General features: G+C 43.9%; 1 protein-coding gene across 6 annotated transcripts in view; it reads right to left on the bottom strand.

The window, feature by feature from the left end:
- Nucleotides 1-14,933, bottom strand: part of STK32B (serine/threonine kinase 32B) — a 288,545-nt gene that overhangs the window by 247,852 nt on the left and 25,760 nt on the right. For all 6 annotated transcript variants that reach the window (XM_014576105.3, XM_075930748.1, XM_014576106.3 and 3 more), the window contains exon 2: nt 2,395-2,450. In XM_014576105.3, the coding sequence (XP_014431591.2) occupies nt 2,395-2,450 (56 nt within the window). The remainder of the gene's footprint in view (nt 1-2,394; nt 2,451-14,933) is intronic.

The raw sequence follows: 14,933 nt of genomic DNA, 5'->3' as shown, positions 1-14,933 counted from the left end.
GCCTAAGGGAAAACTGAGGAGGCTGCAGGAAAAGGATGCTGTAATCTCTCCAGTAAGATCCTACGTGCCCAGACAGCGGATACCCAGAGCCCGGGAGAGGCGGAAGGAAGTAACACCAGTGAAGATATTACTGAACCAATGGAAATGATTGTAGCTGGTAGAAGGGATCCTTTATAGGAGAACAACAATCCCAGGAGAGGGACATATCCAACAAGTTGTGCTACCAGAGAAACTCCAGAGAGAAGTGTTCGAAGTTCTGCACACAGACATGGGACACATGGTCATTGACCATACAGTGGACTTCATCTGCACTCGCTGTTTTGGGCAAGGCATGCAGTCCACCATCCAGGAGTGGTGCCTTTCCTGCAAAAGGTGCTGCCTAAGAAGAGAGGCATCTTTGGAAGCAGAGCTCCACTTATCTCGATCAATACCAGTAGGCCCTGGAGCTAGTATGTATTGACTTTCTCACCCTGGAACCATCCCGGGAGCGCATTGAGAATGTCCTTGTAGTTACTGACCACTTCAGTCGCTATGCTCAGGCGTACCCTACTCGTGACCAATGAGCGTCTACCGTGGCCAAGGTGATGTGGAAACAGTTCATCTGCAATTATGGCATCCCTGAAGGGATACAAACAAACCAGGGGAGGAATTTTGAAAGTAATCTCCTTGTCCAGCTTTGGAAACTGTTGAGATCTCAAAAAGCAGAACCACGCCCTATCACCTGCAGGGGAATGGGACTACTGAGCGGTTCAACCGAACACTCATGAATATGTTGCGAACCCTGTGTCCAGAGCAAAAGGAAAATTGGAAGGACTATTTTGAGTTCATGACTCATGCCTACAACTGCACTCATCATGAGTCCACTGGATTTTTCCCATTCTTCTTAATGTTTGGCCGGCACCCAAAGCTGAAGATAGATCTAGCTCTGGGTCTTCCCCACCAAGGAAATGAGGGGTTAGAGGTGAAGGAGTATGACTCCCAGCTCAGAGAATGCCTAGAGACAGCATACCATCAGGCTGCACAGGCATCTGAAGCTGCCAAATGTCACCTGAAAAAGCACTATGACCGCCAGACACAAGAAGCCCCATTGATTCCTGGAGACAGAGTGCTAGTAGCCAGGGAAAAGAAAGAGAGATAGAAACTGGGAGACAGATGGGAACCAACTCCCTATATTGTGATTAGGAGACAAGGGGACTTGCCTGTTTATGTAGTGCAGCCAGAATCAGGAGTGCGGAAACGGGTGATACACTGTAACCGAATTATGCCATGCATGTTTCTACCTATCGTTGGAGTCAGTCAACCAGCTGGCAGGGAAATAGACAAGCAGGGAGCCATGCCAGAACTTGAGGGTAGCCTCCCATTGGAGGCAGGGGCAGGAATAGAACTTACTGGAGGCCCTATAGATAGGCCAGGGGGCTGTAGAGGAAAGAAAACCCATAGGGGGATGACATACAGGGTATGTCTAGACTACATGGGTCCGTCGACAGAGCCCTGTAAACTAGTTTACCCAGCATAGGCAAAGAAGCAGGGATTTAAATAATCCCTGCTTCATTAAAATAAACATGGCTGCCGCGCTGTACCGACGATCAGCTGATCTGGCACAGTGCGGCAGTCTAGATGCGGATCTGTCAGATGGGGAAGCCTTTGCCAACCGATCCCTTATGCCTCACGTCGATGGAGCCATGTAGTCTAGACATATCCACACCGGGGAGCCAGAGTTACACTGCAGTGAGTCTCCAGATCCAGACCATTTTGACTCAGACTTGCAGTACTCTGACCTGGAGGAGCCCAACCAGACCATGGGGGTAACAAAAGAGGCTGACCAAACTCTGAATGAACCGAATTGGATCAGAGGAGGGCAGACTGAGTGAGACCTGGCCGAAGAAGTGCCTAGAGAGGACCCACCAGCTCCACGGCGCTCAACAAGACAGCACAGGGCACCTGTCCATCTCAATTTGGAACAGAGGGCCGCCTGATGAAAGAAGAGTAGAGACTGGGGGTATTGGTCAGAGCTGCTGTGGGATGTGCTGAGGGGTTTTTGATCAAGGAAAGGGACGAGGTTGCCCTTTCAGTAAGTGGGGGAAGGGTGTAGCCCAAGGTCCAGTGTGTTTCAGCAGCAGCCCTGGGAACTACAATTTGTGGACTACAAACTGCAGCATGTTGGGAGAACTTCCTGGTTCCTGCCAGGATTTGCCCTCTGCCCCCAGCAGGGACTGTGCTAGAAGCAGCACACAGACTGCATGCTGAGAGGAGGGGCTGATGAGCTGGGCCAGTGAACAGGAGGGGTTACACAAGCATGCAACTCTGTTCGTCTACTCAGAGTGAATGAGCACATCATATTAATATATAGAAATCTGTTGTTGAATTTTATCACTAAAAAGAGTTGATTCTTACCTTTCCAAAACTCCCTTTCCCAATAGCTCGCAGTATTTGAAAATGGTCAAAATTAACTGTAAAAGAAAATAGAAAAAAGAGGAATAATAGTTTGTAAAATGCAGAGTTATTTACAATTTAAAATAAACGCAGTGTTGCATACACTTGTTACTGTGTCACATATCTCATGGTCTTTACCCTTTTTCTTAAAGCCCCAAGTCCTGGAAATAAAAAGGTTTGACTTAAAAAATAAGCATTGTGTGCAGAGTTGTTGTAGCCATGTTGGACCAGGATATTAGAGAGACAAGGTGAATAAGGTAACATCTTTTATTAGACCAACTTCTATAGGGGGCGAGAGAGAAGCTATTGAGCTTACACAGAGATGACCTTCCCTCTTTAAAATAGTTGTAAATCTCTAACCCTCACTATTGCAGAGAAAGGCCTGGAAATATGAACTGACTGTAACCTAAATATTTAAAATTCAGTAAGGAAAATAAACTTAACCCCCACTTTTAAAACATTTAATGTGTTTTTAAAAAGGCGCATAAGTGAACAGGGAGCTAATTCATGTTTTTTGAAAATCTGGGATTGGCAATATTGTGTGAATGGGAGTCAGTGCTGAAATATATCCCAGTGTGAAATTAGGCAAGGGGATGACCACAGCTGTTACTTCCCCCCTTAAGAGAGACAGATCTGAATTCTGGCCCATGAGTGAATTTTTGGGTGCCTGAATCCACTCCTCTACTGAGACGGTCTTAGCCGCCAGTCCAATTAGTGGTTCTGCTTCCCTAGCAGAGCAGAGATGGCTTGGAATGTTCACCATTGCACTCACAATCTATGCCAACCTCATAGGGGTATTTCATTGTTTGTACAGCACATCAGGGCTGTGTCTACACTGCACCCCTTTTCTGGAAAAGGGATGCAGATTAGACACTTTGGAATAGGCAAATCCGCGGGGGATTTAAATATCCCCCGCGGCATTTGCAGTTACATGGCTGCCGCTTTTTTCTGGCTTAGAGATAAGCCGGAGAAAAGCGCCAGTCTAGACGTGATTCTCTGGAAAATAAGCCCTTTTCCGGAGGATCTCTTATTCCTACTTTGAAGGTCTTATTCCCAAAACAGACCCCTACTTTAAGAAGGAATAAGAGATCCTCCGGAAAAGGGCTTATTTTCCGGAGAATCACGTCTAGACTGGCACTTTTCTCCGGCTTATCTCTAAGTCGGAAAAAAGCGGCAGCCATGTAAATGCAAATGCCGCGGGGGATATTTAAATCCCCCGCGGAATTTGCAATTGCGATGTGCTACATTAGCATCCCTTTTCCAGAAGGGATGCCAGTGTAGACGTAGCCCAGAGGTCTACAGAAAGTGCAAAGTCTGGTTTAAAAATATGTTACTGTGATCATGTATGGGACCCCCTCCCATCTCACTGCAACAAACCTAGACATATGGGATAGGTCTACACTGCAATTAGGCACACTCGTGGCTGACCCATACCAGCTGGCTCAGACTGCAGGGCTACTTAATTGCACTGTGGACATTGGGGCTCAGACCACAGCCTGAGCTCTGGGACCCTCACACCCTTCAGAGTCCTAGACTCTTTGCTGCAGTTCAAGCCCAAATGTCTATCTTACAAACAGACCAAGACAGCCAACATGGGCCATCCACTGGATACTAACTGTAATGTAGACACAATAGTGAAAAGAAAGTTACCTCTCTTAAGGTCTGATTTATTATTAGGAGGATCAGTCTCAAACTACTACTAACTAGTAAACTAAAATTCCATACTACAGTGTAGCTGCTTCTTCATTCCTCCCCTCAGAACCCAGCTTCCAGCCTTCCTTTTCCCCAAGTCTCTTATAACCAGGTGGGATGAGCCAGCTACACCAGTGAGTCAGCAAATCAGTTAAACAGTTTCCAGACATATCATCATCTCCTAATAGGCAAACACTGCCATCCTGTTAGCAATATAGAATAGCAACAGCAGCAGTGACCACTCTCAGGAGAGGCTACTTCTACACTGCAGGCTTAGAATCATAGAATCATAGAATAATAGGACTGGAAGGGACCTTGAGAGGTCATCGAGTCCAGCCCCCCGCCCTCAAGGCAGGACCAAGCTCCGTCTACACCATCCCTGACAGATGCCTATCTAACCTGTTCTTAAATATCTCCAGAGAGGGAGATTCCACCACCTCCCTTGGCAATTTATTCCAATATTTGACCACCCTGACAGTTAGGAATTTTTTCCTAATGTCCAATCTAAACCTCCCCTGCTGCACTTTAAGCCCATTACTCCTTGTCCTGTCCTCAGAAACCAAGAGGAACAAATTTTCTCCTTCCTCCTTGTGACACCCTTTTAGATATTTGAAAACCGCTATCATGTCCCCCCTTAATCTTCTTTTTTCCAAACTAAACAAGCCCAGTTCATGAAGCCTGGCTTCATAGGTCATGTTCTCTAAACCTTTAATCATTCTTGTCGCTCTTCTCTGTATCCTTTCCAATTTCTCCACATCTTTCTTGAAATGTGGCGCCCAGAACTGGACACAGTACTCCAGCTGAGGCCTAACTAGTGCAGAGTAGAACGGCAGAATGACTTCACAAGTTTTGCTTACAACACACCTGTTGATACAACCTAGAATCATATTTGCTTTTTTTGCAACAGCATCACACTGTTGACTCATATTCAACTTGTGGTCCACTATGACCCCTAGATCCCTTTCCATCATGCTCCTTCCTAGACAGTCGCTTCCCATCTTGTATGTATGGAACTGATTGTTCCTTCCTAAGTGGAGCACTTTGCATTTCTCTTTATTAAACCTCATCCTGTTTACCTCTGACCATTTCTCTAACTTGCTAAGGTCATTTTGAATTATGTCCCTATCCTCCAAAGAAGTTGCAACCCCACCCAGTTTGGTATCATCTGCAAACTTAATAAGCGTACTCTCTATCCCAATATCTACATCATTGATGAAGATATTGAACAGTACGGGTCCCAAAACAGACCCTTGAGGAACTCCACTTGTTATCCCTTTCCAGCAGGATTTAGAATCGTTAACAACAACTCTGACTACGGTTATCCAGCCAATTATGCACCCACCTTATCATGGCCCTATCTAAGTTATATTTGCCTAGTTTATCAATAAGAATATCATGCGAGACCGTATCAAATGCCTTACTAAAGTCTAGGTATATGACATCCACCACTTCTCCCTTATCCACAAGGTTCATTATCCTATCAAAGAAAGCTATCAGATTAGTTTGGCATGACTTGTTCTTCACAAACCCATGCTGGCTATTCCCTATCACTTTATTACCTTCCAACTGTTTGCATATGATTTCCTTAATTACCTGCTCCATTATCTTCCCTGGGACAGACGTTAAACTGACCGGTCTGTAGTTTCCTGGGTTGTTCTTATTCCCCTTTTTATAGATGGGCACAATATTTGCCCTTTTCCAGTCTTCTGGAATCTCCCCTGTCTGCCATGATTTTTCAAAGATCATAGCTAAAGGCTCAGATACCTCCTCTATCAGCTCCTTGAGTATCCTGGGATGCATTTCATCAGGACCTGGTGACTTGCTGACATCTAACTTTCCTAAGTGATTTTTAACTTGTTCTTTGTGTATCCTATCTTCTAAACTTACCCCCTCTCTGCTTGTATTCACTACGTTAGGCACACCTCCAGACTTCTCGGTAAAGACCGAAACAAAGAAGTCATTGAGCATCTCTGCCATTTCCAAGTTTCCTGTTACTGCTTCTCCCTCCTCACTAAGCAGTGGGCCTACCCTGTCCTTGGTCTTCCTCTTGCTTTTAATGTATTTATAAAAGGTCTTCTTGTTTCCCTTTATGCCTGTAGCTAGTTTGATCTAATTTTGTGCCTTTGCCTTTCTAATCTTGCCCCTGCATTCCCGTGTTGCTTGCCTATATTCATCCTTTGTTATTTGTCCTAGTTTCCATTTTTTATATGACTCCTTTTTTATTTTGAGATCATGCAAGATCTCCTTGTTAAGCCAAGCTGGTCTTTTGTTCTTGTACAAGAGTTCTTGCACAAAAGGTCTTGCGCAAAAGCGTGTCCACACTGCCATGTGCTTTTGCGCAAGAGCACCCATGGCAGTGTGGATGCTTTCTTGTGCAAGAAAGCGCTGATGGCCATTTTAGCCATTGGGGTTTCTTGTGCAAGAAATCCCTGTTGCCTGTCCACACTGCCTTCTTGTGGAAGAGTTCTTGCGCAAAAGGGCTTATTCCTCGTGGGGAGAGGAATAACTCTTGTGCAAGAAGCCCTCTTTTCTGATGCTTTCCTGTAAATTTCCTTGCGCAAAAATGCGTGTGCAGTGTAGATGCTCTGCAAGTTTTTGTGCAAGAACAGCTATTCTTGTGCAAAAAGCCTGAAGTGTAGACATAGCCTCAAGGTCTATTCAGGGTCTTTATTCAGGCAGAAAATCCACTGAAGTGAATGGGAGCTTGCACCATGTGAAAGGATCAGAACTAGCCCCAAAATTATTCATTATCCCAGTGCAAAATGTAATTTTTAAAAAAAACCACACATTTTCAGAAGATTTCAAAGAATGGATTTATATCATAGTCACGCCAATATAGAGTAGAATTTTCCCTAGAGACTATACTGGATTTGCATGAGGATGTAAACGAGCAGATTTTGGCTTTCAGAACGTTTCTTAATGCTGGTGTTCCATGAACTAGATAGAGTGCAGTGTGACCGTCAAAGTCCAGGTTAAATGGAAGGGTTGTGAGCTAAAGCAAAAATCTGTTGTTATACTGCTAATCTAAGCAAATATGATATTGAGAGACAACTATAGGAATGTGTGATTCAGTTTTTACAAGCATTTGCCAAAACAGAATCACGCCTACATGAACTGAAATTGGCAAAAATTATAGAAACTTATTTTAAAAACCCCTAAGAATTGGCAATGTGTCTGTTGGTCTTGCTTTGGCCCTTCATTGCTAATGTGCCTTTCTCTGTGTTAACTGGGTATCTGCAAAACTTTGTATAGCATCTTTGCAAAACTGTGCTGAAATTTACCACCCCAAGCAAAAATACTACTCACAAACAAGCAAAACCTTCTTAGTCATACTTTATTCATCTAGCAAAAATACTTAGCCTAGTTTAACTGAGAGAGTAGAGCTTTAAGATTGATGTCAGGTACATGGAATGGTTCCGGGTATACAATGGGGCTGTGTGCAATACTCGGAGACTGGTCTTGATGACCCAGGAACTCTGTTCCAGGCCTAACTCCCTGTATAAAGCAAGTCAATTAGAAGGGCTGACATCTCAGGGTGTCATTTGTAGCAATACTTGTAGTGTGTTTTGTTTACTCAATGATATTTACAACATACAGAAATATTGTTTGTTGTAGCATCTTCAGAGAAACTTTATTGAGCCATTTGTTAGTGCTGCTATAACAAATATCCTCTTGGCAATCACATGGACTTGAACCCAGGACCCCCATAGCTAGAAGCAGGATACTAGGCCTTGTGGTAAACACGAAGCAGGCTCATAAGGACAACCCTCATCTCGGCAGCTCACCACTCACCAGTTGTGGCACACACACTGAAAAATGGTCTACACTGCTATTGGCAGAATACTTATCACAGGCTATGTCTACACTACAGCACTAATTCAAAGTGACTTAATTTGAATTAGTTAATTCGAACTAAGCAAATTCGAACTAATGCATCTAGACCTAAAAACTAGTTCGAATTAGCGTTTTGCTAATTCGAACTAGCATGTCCACATTGAGTGGACCCTGAACCGAGGTTAAGTCTGGCCGGAAGCAGTGCCGGCAGGGCATCAGATTAGGACTTAGAGCATGGAGCTGCTGCCTCAGGCTAGCCAAGGGCTGTGCTTAAAGGGTTCCAACCCCCACCCGGACAGACAGTTCTCAGGGGTTCCCCGCTCGCTTGTCTAAATCGATGAGGGACAGCAAAGCAGTCCTGGCTTGGAGTGCACTGAATGCCCATACTCGGCACATCACAGCACTCGGCCATCAGCCCGGCCACACTTGCCGCAGGCTGCCATCCGGGGGGGGGGGTGTCAATCGGGGAGCTGCAGGAGGGCTTCCACCCCGAGGAGCCCGCAGAGCCACCCCAGTCCTCCTCATCGGGGGCTCGTACCTCCCTCACCTCCTTCCACTTACCCCTCCCTAGCCCCCCTTCCTGATGTACAAAATAAAGGACACGTGTGTTCAAAAATAGAAACTCTCTTTATTGAACAAAACTCGGGGAGACTGGGAAAAGGAGGTGGGAGAGGGAAAGAGAGAGGGTGGGAGAGGGGAGGGCAACTAAAATGATCAGGGGTTTGGAACAGGTCCCATATGAAGAGAGGCTAAAGAGACTGGGACTTTTCAGCTTAGAAAAGAGGAGACTGAGGGGGGATATGATAGAGGTCTATAAAAGCATGAGTGGTGTAGAGAGGGTGCATAAAGAAAAGTTCTTCATTAGTTCCCATAATAGAAGGACTAGAGGACACCAAATGAAATGAATGGGTAGCAGGCTTCAAACTAATAACAGAAAGTTCTTCTTCACAAAGCAAATAGTCTTCCTGTGGAACTCCTTGCTGCAGGAGGCTGTGAAGGCTAGAACTATAACAGAGTTTAAAGAGAAGTTAGATAAATTCATGGAGGTTGGGTCCATGGAGTGGTATTAGCCAGGGGGTAGACATGGTGTCCCTGGTCTCTGTTTGTTGAAGGCTAGAGATGGAGGGCACGAGACAAATAGCTTGGTCATTGTCTTCGGTCCATCCCCTCCAGGGTACTTAGTGTTGGCCACTGTCGGCAGATAGGCTACTGGGCTAGATGGACCTTTGGTCTGACCCAGTACGGCCATTCTTATGTTATGTTCTAAGCTCAGGGCTCAGGGTCGGGTTCTCACTGGACCACCTTGATTTTCATGCAAACCTGCTCCTGGGTGGCCAGGCTGGCAGCTATCCTGCTCTAGATGGCCACTTTCCTGTGCCTAGTGCGGAGGTTATGGACATTGGAGGCTTCCTCCCAAACCTCTATGAGGTCCACGATGTCCGCACTAGACCAGGTGGGCACCCGCCTCTTGTGGCCCCGGGCAGGCTCCTGGGAGCTGCCAGCCTGGTTCCGGGAAGAGGCGGAGGGCTGGGTGGCAGCAGGTGGCTGGCTCATGCTGTGCCAGTTGCAGGGTCTGCTGGCTGGGTGCTGGCAGGCTTACACCTGGCACAGGCACCATAGCCAAACTGTGGCCCTTTAAGGGCTCCGGGACTGGGAGGGGGGCAGACGAGTTTCCCTGGTGGTGCCCAGACTGGCCACCAGGGCAAGCTGGGGAGGGCTAGCCTCCCACTAGTTTGAATTAAGTGGCTACACAGCCCTTAATTCGAACTACTTAATTCGAACTAGGCATTAGTCCTCGTAGAATGCGGTTTACCTAGTTCGAATTAAGCGCTCCGCTATTTCGAATTAAGTTCGAACTAGCGGTTTGTATGTGTAGCACCTATCAAAGTTAATTCGAACTAACATCTGTAGTGTAGACATACCCAAAGAGATGAGTCTAGTATTTTACTTCAAATGAGGTAAAATATGGGTTCATTCTCATTTATGGAAGAAATGGGCTTATCTGTCAGTGGCCTGGTGTAAAAGCAGTGCACCCCGCTCACTTGGCATGGTTATTATTGACCAATGCTGACATCTTGGGGATCTGTTCTTTTTGCAATCCAGAGCTAGCTAGGCCCCAGACCACAGAAGTATCTGAAGATTTAGATCCTGACCAGTCACTCTGCACCAGTGCACTCAGCCAAAAAGAGTGACTTGCAGGATCGGTGACCTGGATCTTGAAGCTGACCAGAGATGTACATTCTTGTAAAAAGGTTCAACGAGACCTATTCCCCTCAGCTCTTGCTTAAATTGGAGAAAGTGATTTTACCCCACTCTTTGGCAGCTTTTCTCCTTTGAAAACAAGTTTATCTGTGTAACTCACATACTACAGCCCTTTTGATATTTCTTGTCTATGTTATTGATGCTGTTTTATACCAGACATCTCTGTTTAAAGACAATGTCATTTGAGTGAGCACAGTCTCCAGCACTCTGTAGGCAGGCAAAGGCCTACCTATGAAAATGGGAGTTTGGTCTCAGAAAAAAGAGAAAGATTGGGCCCTTTAGCTAGGCCATAGGCTGATTTTGGCTAGCCCAAAGGAAGGTCGGTTAGGCTGGATTTCCTCTCAAGGTAGTTCATGAGAAAAAAAGTGAAAAGAGAATCAAGATCATTTGCTTCAATTGACTTGCAGACACCCCCAGGCTTAGCTTGGATCAGAATATGTGCCTCTGAAGCTGGTCCCCAATTACAGCTAGATAACATCATTTGATGTAGATTCATCTCCAGCAATTTGAATTTAATTCCACACAAGTTACAAGAGGAATATATTATGTTATTCTTATGCTCCTCTGGGTTGATTTTGAAATGTATCATGTTAGTAAGTGATTTTATTTTGTAAGAACCTAAATTAAACATTCACTTTTAGCAAGGGGCAGGAAGTTTATTAGTATCCACTTAAACCCTGTTTCTCTAAATGTTGTTCTTTAATTATTATCATTATTCTTAATGACTGGGATAATTTATTTAGTAGAGGGGATTTAAATGCAAATTGGACTTCTTCAAGAAGAAAATGATTAAATGAGGCATTTGTCCCTTTTGGTTTAACTCAGCTTATTAATAAGAGTGATTAAAAATACAGCCACATTAATTGGTTTAATTTTCACAACTTTCATTCTCAGCATGAAGCTAAAGCAGAAGCCTACACTTCTTAAGCTAACATTAGGAGAAAACAATGTTGTCCTTTTGTGGGTTGCTATAAAAGAAGCCCCTTACTTTAAATTTTAAAGTGAATGTCTGCTTTTGGACACTGAAGTTAAGACAGGAAAGATGGCTCTGCCAAGCAGTGAAAAGGGACACAACTAACTGGTAAAGGATTCCTGGCTTCCTACCGCTGTGCCTACCTGAACTCTTATCTTCAGGCACAGCAAAAATGCAAGTGAATCCTGGTACTATTGAAGTCAATTGAAAGATTCCACATTTCTTAGATTACAGTGGGGTCTGGGTCAACGTTTAGATAAGACATTCCCCTCTAGCAACTCCCTCTACAGAAAGCAGTGCTGCTGATTCCATACTAGCACTCTTCCTTTCAAGGCAGTGCTGACCTAGTGTTTTGAACATTGTTGCTAGAGAAAAGGGGAAGGGAAGATTTTCTTGAGAGACATACAGTCAAGAAAGAAATATTCAATGTTAGGACTATGGCTACGTCTACACTGCACAGTTATTTCAGAATAAGATATTCTGGAATAGTTATTCTGAAATAGCTTATTTCAAGATAGCACGTCTACACTGCAGGGAAGCCTCAAAATTAGTCTGAGGAAGGCTTCCCTAATGTAGATGTTCTACCTCGATTTAGAGCCCCAGGAGGAATAACTAAGAATGGCCCTGGTGAGGGGCTATTTCAAAATATCAGAAGTGGAGCATCTATACACGTCTTATTTCAAAATAGCTATTTCAGAATAGGTGTTATTCTTCGTAGAATGAGGTTTACAGAAGTCGGAATAAGCCGTCCGTTATTTCGAAATTATTTCAAAATAATGAAATTGCTGTGCAGACGTTCGCAGAGTTATTTTGGAATAACGGTCATTATTCCAAAATAACTTTGCTGCGTAGACACACTCCATGATGTTAACAGTAGACCTATCAGAGGCCAAGATCAACAGAAAAAAAAACTTTAAATGCAGCAGAGAAAAGGTAGCTGACGGTTTTATTGAACCACATTCTGTTGGTGATAGAAATGTAGCCGTGTTATTCTGGTGTAGCTGAAACAAAAAACAGGACTATGCAGCACTTTAAAGACTAACAAGACGGTTTATTAGGTGATGCGCTTTCGTGGGCCAGACCTACTTCCTCAGATCAAATAGTGGAAGAAAATTGTCACAACCATATATACCAAAGGATACAATTAAAGAATATTGTCACAACCATATATACCAAAGGATACAATTAAAAGAATTGTATCCTTTGGTATATATGGTTGTGACAATTTTCTTCCACTATGTGATCTGAGGAAGTGGGTCTGGCCCACGAAAGCTCATCACCTAATAAAACATCTTGTTAGTCTTTAAAGTGCTACATAGTCCTGTTTTTTGATTCTGTTGGTGAGAGAGATGAGCTTTGCAGCTTATACAAGCCTCTTCTTCAGGTCTGGCAAATTTACTTAGGCCTTGTCTACACTTACCAGAAGATCAACCCTGCATAAGAACATAAAAACATAAGAACATAAGAACGGCCGTACTGGGTCAGACCAAAGGTCCATCTAGCCCAGTATCCGGTCTTCCGACAGTGGCCAGCACCAGGTGCCCCAGAGAGGGTGGACCGAAGACAATGATCAAGCGATTTGTCTCTTGCCATCCCTCTCCAGCCTCTGACAAACAGAGGCCAAGGACACCATTTTATCCCCTGGCTAATAGCCTTTTATGGACCTAACCTCCATGAATTTATCCAGCTTCTCTTTAAACTCTATTATAGTCCTAGCCTTCACAGCCTCCTCTGGCAAGGAGTTCCACAGGTTGACTACACGTTGTGTGAAGAAGAACTTTCTTTTATTAGTTTTAAACCTGCTACCCATTAATTTCATTTGGTGTCCTCTAGTTCTTCTATTATGGGAATTAATAAATAACTTTTCTTTATCAGCCCTCTCCACACCACTCATGATTTTATATACCTCTATCATATCCCCCCTCAGTCTCCTCTTTTCTAAACTGAAAAGTCCCAGTCGTTTTAACCTCTCCTCATATGGGACCCGTTCCAAACCCCTAATCATTTTAGTTGCCTTTTTCTGAACCCTTTCCAAGGCCAAAATATCTTTTTTGAGGTGAGGAGACCACATCTGTACACAGTATTCAAGATGTGGGCGTACCATAGTTTTATACAGAGGCAGTAAGATATTCTGGGTCTTATTTTCTATCCCTTTCGTAATAATTCCTAGCAACCTATTTGCCTTTTTGACCGCCGCTGCACTCTGTGTGGAAGTTTTCAGAGAACTGTCCACAATAACTCCAAGATCTCTTTCCTGATTTGTCGTAGCCAAATTAGCCCCCATCATACTGTACGTATATTTGGGGTTATTTTTCCCGATGTGCATTACTTTATACTTATCCACATTAAATTTCATTTGCCATTTTGTTGCCCAATCACTCAGTTTGGTGAGATCTTCTTGGAGTCCCTCACAGTCTGCTTCTGTCTTGACTATCCTAAACAGTTTGGTATCATCTGCAAACTTTACTACCTCACTGCTTACCCCTTTCTCCAGATCATTTATGAATAAGTTGAAAAGGATTGGTCCCAGGACTGACCCTTGGGGTACACCACTAGTTACCCCTCTCCAATCTGAAAATTTACCATTTATTCCTACCCTTTGTTTCCTGTCTTTTAACCAGTTCTCAATCCAAGAAAGGACCTTCCCTCTTATCCCATGGTCATGTAATTTACACAAGAGCCTTTGGTGAGGGACCTTGTCAAAGGCTTTCTGAAAATCCAAGTATACTATATCTACTGGATCCCCCTTGTCCACATGTTTGTTAACCCCTTCAAAGAACTCTAACAGATTAGTAAGACAGGATTTCCCTTTACAGAAACCATGTTGACTTTTGTCCAATAAATTATGTTCTTCTACATGCTTCACAATTTTATTCTTTGCTATTGTTTCGACTAATTTGCCCGGTACTGAAGTAAGACTTACCGGTCTGTAATTGCCAGGATCGTCTCTACAGCCCTTTTTAAATATTGGTGTCACGTTGGCTACCTTCCAGTCATTAGGTATGGAAGCCGATTTAAAGGATAGGTTACAAATCACAGATAATAGCTCAGCAATTTCCCATTTAAGTTCTTTTAGAACCCTTGGATGAATGCCATCCGGTCCCAGAGATTTGTTAACATTAAGTTTTTCTATTTGTTCCAAAACCTCCTCTAATGACACTTCAATCCGGGACAGTTCCTCAGATTCATCACCCACAAAGGACGGTGAAGATTCAGGAATCTCCCCAACATCCTCAGCTGTAAAGACTGAAGCAAAGAAATCATTTAGTTTCTCCGCAATGGCTTTATCGTCCTTGATTGCTCCTTTTATAGCTCGATCATCTAGGGGACCCACAGGTTTTTTAGCAGGCTTCCTGCTTCTAATGTACTTAAAAACATTTTGTTATTTCTTTTTGAGATTGAGACTGCAGAGATTGATCTCACAAGGTTCAGTTTAGCGGGTCTAGTAAAGATGCTGATCATGCTTCCATCAACTCCGGTACTTCACCAGGTTGCAGGGAGTAAGGGAAGTCAATGGGAGAGTTCATCCCATCATCACCCCGCAGTGGGGATGCCTCAGTAAGTCAAACTATGGTACTTTGACTCCAGCTTCGCTATTCACGTAGCTGGAGTTTAGTATCTTTGCCTCCTACTGTAGACCTAGCTAAATACAAAATGGAACAAGTTATTCAGCATAACTTGTTAACACCAAACAAGTGTTAGTTAACACCAAAAAAGAGAGCTTTGTGTGAGCTTGAAA

Source organism: Pelodiscus sinensis, chromosome 5, assembly GCF_049634645.1.
Source record: "Pelodiscus sinensis isolate JC-2024 chromosome 5, ASM4963464v1, whole genome shotgun sequence".
Taxonomy (NCBI): domain Eukaryota; kingdom Metazoa; phylum Chordata; order Testudines; family Trionychidae; genus Pelodiscus; species Pelodiscus sinensis.
Note: the sequence above shows the minus strand (reverse complement) of the source record. Positions and strands in the feature narration are given on the sequence as shown.